This window comes from Vicia villosa, unplaced genomic scaffold (genome assembly GCF_029867415.1).
Source record: "Vicia villosa cultivar HV-30 ecotype Madison, WI unplaced genomic scaffold, Vvil1.0 ctg.000673F_1_1, whole genome shotgun sequence".
Lineage (NCBI taxonomy): Eukaryota > Viridiplantae > Streptophyta > Magnoliopsida > Fabales > Fabaceae > Vicia > Vicia villosa.
The window spans coordinates 143638-147587 of NW_026705299.1; the positions used below are offsets into that span (position 1 = coordinate 143638).

The following is a 3950-nucleotide window of genomic DNA, read 5'->3' on the forward strand; positions in this document are numbered from 1 at the left end:
ACTCTAAGGAAGATCATGTTGGAAGAGATGCTATATGACTTAGCATTCAGACTACAACATGTTGAAGAAGATGTCATGACATCCTAGCTGCAGAAAGCTGATCTGGCACTTGGATCAGGCTGTTTTATTTATTACAAGAATCTTTATTTCAGCTCAGAATATTCGAGGAAATCATTTAGCCGATATTTTTGCCAAGATGGTTTCAATCAGAAAATTTCCACGTTGTCTATTATTGGAGACATTTTAGGAAAGACTGGATTGAAGACCAAATTTCTTGGAGAACAAGTAGCAGAATTTTTGGCGGCCTCACTGCTGCGATTTGAAGCCCAGCCCAGAAAAAGACTTATCTATAAATAGAAGTAGTTTAGGTGTGGAACTGATATTGTTTGTTTTTAGGGTTTAGGAATCCTTATTTTCTGTGTGTTCCATATTTGATCTCCGAAGCTTTTAAGCAAGGAGAGTATTTGCATTCTCGTAAGCTTTTAAGTATCGAGGTGTAGTTTGTTCTGGAAGAGTATCTTCTAGTTGTTTTTTTTATTTTGTCATAGGGATTGTGATTGGAAGGGATTTGAGGAGGGCCTCATACCTAGGTGAGACTTAGGTAGAAATCATAGGAAGGGTAGTGATTAAGTGAGAAGGGTAAATTGAGACTATTTAACTTCGAAATAATACTATCGGATATTAAAAAGACTGTTTGATCAAATATTATTAACGGTTGAGATTTAGTGTGAGTATTTTAGATTTACACCTGGTGTCAATGGATTCTGCCTCAAAATAAATTTAAATTATATTTTTAAATAACCAAATTCTAAATATTATATAAATAATCAATATTTCAAAATAAATATCCAAACCAAATTTGAAATTTGACATAACAGTAGGTGCCATCTTTCGCGGCGTCTATGTATTACAAAAAAAATCTTATTTACTCATTAATTGAAATTGATTTTGATATTTTCTCTGTAAAAAAGGAAATGGTACCTATTTATTCGTTAATTGAAACTTATTTTGATATTTTCCAAGACTAAGATAACAGAAACTTCCTAAGGGTAACCTTGTTTTGGATTGGGCCGACATTTGGTCCAAATATAATGCAAGGTCCAAATCCAACCTAACCAAGAGAAGACTCAATCGAGCTCATGCTCACACAGGCTTACACCTGCCCAGTCACCGAGCAGAGATCACTATTAGCGTAATCCACATTGATATTTGATAGAAGATGAAGAGGAGTAGAGGAGAAGAAGTTGAATCTCTTAGAAAATATTCTCGGCAATGTTACTTACAAAAGCGAGAGGAAAAGAAATTACAACAACTCAGAGATGACATCATTGACGAACACTATCTATTTGAAGGTGTGGAGCTTTCTGAATCAGAATATCGTGACTTCACGCACAAGCAACAGACTTATGATATAATTGCAAACAAGATAGGCTTAGATGTTGCTGCTAACAACAATGAGTACACAATGCCGGAACTTTACGATGATCATCAATTTGGAATTAATCAAGACAAGAGGTTTTCTGTCGCTATGCAACGTTACACTAGAGATGATAATGATAAAGAACTTAATTGGGAGGATAACCAAATCAAAAAGGCAACATTGAGTTTTGGATCCAAAAATAAAAGGAGTAATGATGATAATCACCAGTTTGTTTTTGAGGATCATGTTGATTTTATCAAAGCTTCAATTATGGATGGGCATGATTTTCAACGGGAGATTGCATTGGAAAAATCTAAACCTAAGACTTCAGTTTTACAGGCTCTTCAAGAGGACAGAAAAAACCTACCTATCTATTCTTTCCGAGATGAATTACTTGAAGCTGTTCATAATCACCAGATCATTGTCATTGTCGGTGAAACTGGTTCCGGAAAGACTACTCAAATTCCTCAGTATCTTCATGAAGCTGGTTATACCAAGGACGGGAGGATGATTGCATGTACTCAGCCACGCCGCGTAGCTGCTATGAGTGTTGCCGCCCGAGTTTCCCAAGAGATGGGTGTTAAACTAGGACATGAAGTCGGTTATTCCATAAGATTTGAGGATTGCACTTCCAAGAAGACTGTTCTTAAATACATGACTGATGGAATGTTGTTGAGGGAATTCCTTGTTCACCCTCAGTTAGAACCTTACAGCGTCGTAATGGTGGATGAGGCGCACGAAAGAACACTCTCAACCGATCTTTTATTTGGATTGTTGAAGGATTTAGCACTTGCTCGCCCTGATCTTAAGTTGCTCATATCAAGCGCCACTCTTGATGCAGATAAGTTCAGTACGTTCTTTGATTTTGCTCCGATATTCAATATTCCTGGCAGGCGGTATCCGGTTGAAATCTACTTCACCCAAGCGCCAGAAGCCAATTACTTGGATGCTGCCGTTGTCACCACGCTTCAAATCCATGCTACTCAACCTTCTGGAGATATACTTGTATTCCTTACCGGTCAAGAAGAAATTGAAACAGTGGAAGAAATCTTGAAGCATCGTATGAGAGCTTTCCAGGCTAAAATCGGCGAGTTAATTATATGCCCTATATATGCCAACCTACCAACTGAATTACAGGCTAAAATATTTGAACCCACGCCTAAAGGGGCTCGAAAGGTTGTGCTTGCCACAAACATTGCAGAAACCTCGTTGACAATTGATGGGATCAAGTATGTCATTGATCCAGGATTCTGTAAGATGAAGACTTATAACCCAAAGACTGGAATGGAGTCTTTACTGATAACTCCAATCTCAAAAGCTGCTGCTGATCAAAGAGCTGGTCGGTCGGGAAGAACAAGCCCAGGCAAGTGCTATAGGCTATACACTGCTTACGCTTTTAAACAAGAGTTGGAGGATAACACTCCACCAGAAATACAACGGACTAGCCTCGCTAATGTACTGTTAACCATGTATAGTCTCGGTATTGATTGCGAGAAGTTGATGCATTTTGACTTTATGGATCCTCCGCCGGTTGATTCCATCATCAAAGCCATGGAGCTCTTATATAATCTAGGTGCTTCAAACAAGCATGGAAAGTTAACTAAGGTAGGTAGACGGATGGCAGAGTTCCCACTTGATCCTATGTTGTCGAAAATGATTGTTGCTTCCGAAAAGTACAAATGTTCTGACGAGATCATAACCATCGCTGCCATGCTTTCAACCGGAAACTCAATATTTTACAGGCCAAAGGATAAAAAAGTACATGCTGACAATGCAAGAATGAACTTTCACACAGGAGATGTTGGTGATCACATTGCTAATCTAAAGATCTACAATTCATGGAAGGAAGCCAATTATTCCAAGCAATGGTGTTACGAGAATTATATACAGATACGGAGCATGAAGCGTGCCAGAGACATTCGTGACCAACTTGCACGTTTATTGGAGAAGGTTGAGATTGAAATTACTTCAAGTTCTAATGACTTAGATGCCATAAAAAAATCCATAGCATCTGGATTTTTTCCTCACTCTGCAATACTACAAAAGTATGGATCTTATCGGCTAGTAAAAGGTCAACAGAATGTCCATATACACCCCAGTTCGGGACTGGTAGAGATTCTTCCTAAATTGGTTTTATACCATGAGCTAGCACTCACCACTAAGGAGTATATGAGGCAGGTGACAGAGATAAAGGTAGACTGGTTGCTGGAGATAGCCCCCCATTTTTACAATCCCATGGATCTTGAAGACTTGACCTCCAAGAAAATGCCGCGTGGATGTGGACGTGCCGGCTTATAAATCAGAAAATTGTTGATAAGTTTTGGTTTTATTTCAATTTGTAAATAGAATTTGCAATTTATGAGAGAATTTATTTACACTTCTTCTAGAACATTGTATATTTTTTGTAATGTTTGTTCAAAAGAATTAGCTATTTGATCATGAATATCAAAGTTAAACTTTCATATGACTTTATGTATCAACACATCAAATTATATCAAGATATGCAAAAAAATTGTTTGTAAAACAATTT

At 37.7% G+C, this 3950-nt stretch overlaps 1 protein-coding gene across 1 annotated transcript; it reads left to right on the plus strand.

The window, feature by feature from the left end:
* Positions 1-1219: 1219 nt before the first annotated feature.
* On the plus strand, positions 1220-3718 carry LOC131630354 (pre-mRNA-splicing factor ATP-dependent RNA helicase DEAH1-like). The gene has a single exon (XM_058901142.1). It carries the CDS (start codon positions 1220-1222, stop codon positions 3716-3718), a length of 2499 nt encoding a protein of 832 aa, XP_058757125.1.
* Positions 3719-3950: the final 232 nt, after the last annotated feature.

Bases quoted from the DNA above. Each gene is read 5' to 3' on its own strand.
- LOC131630354 (XM_058901142.1), top strand. From the start codon at position 1,220: ATGAAGAGGAGTAGAGGAGAAGAAGTTGAATCTCTTAGAAAATATTCT.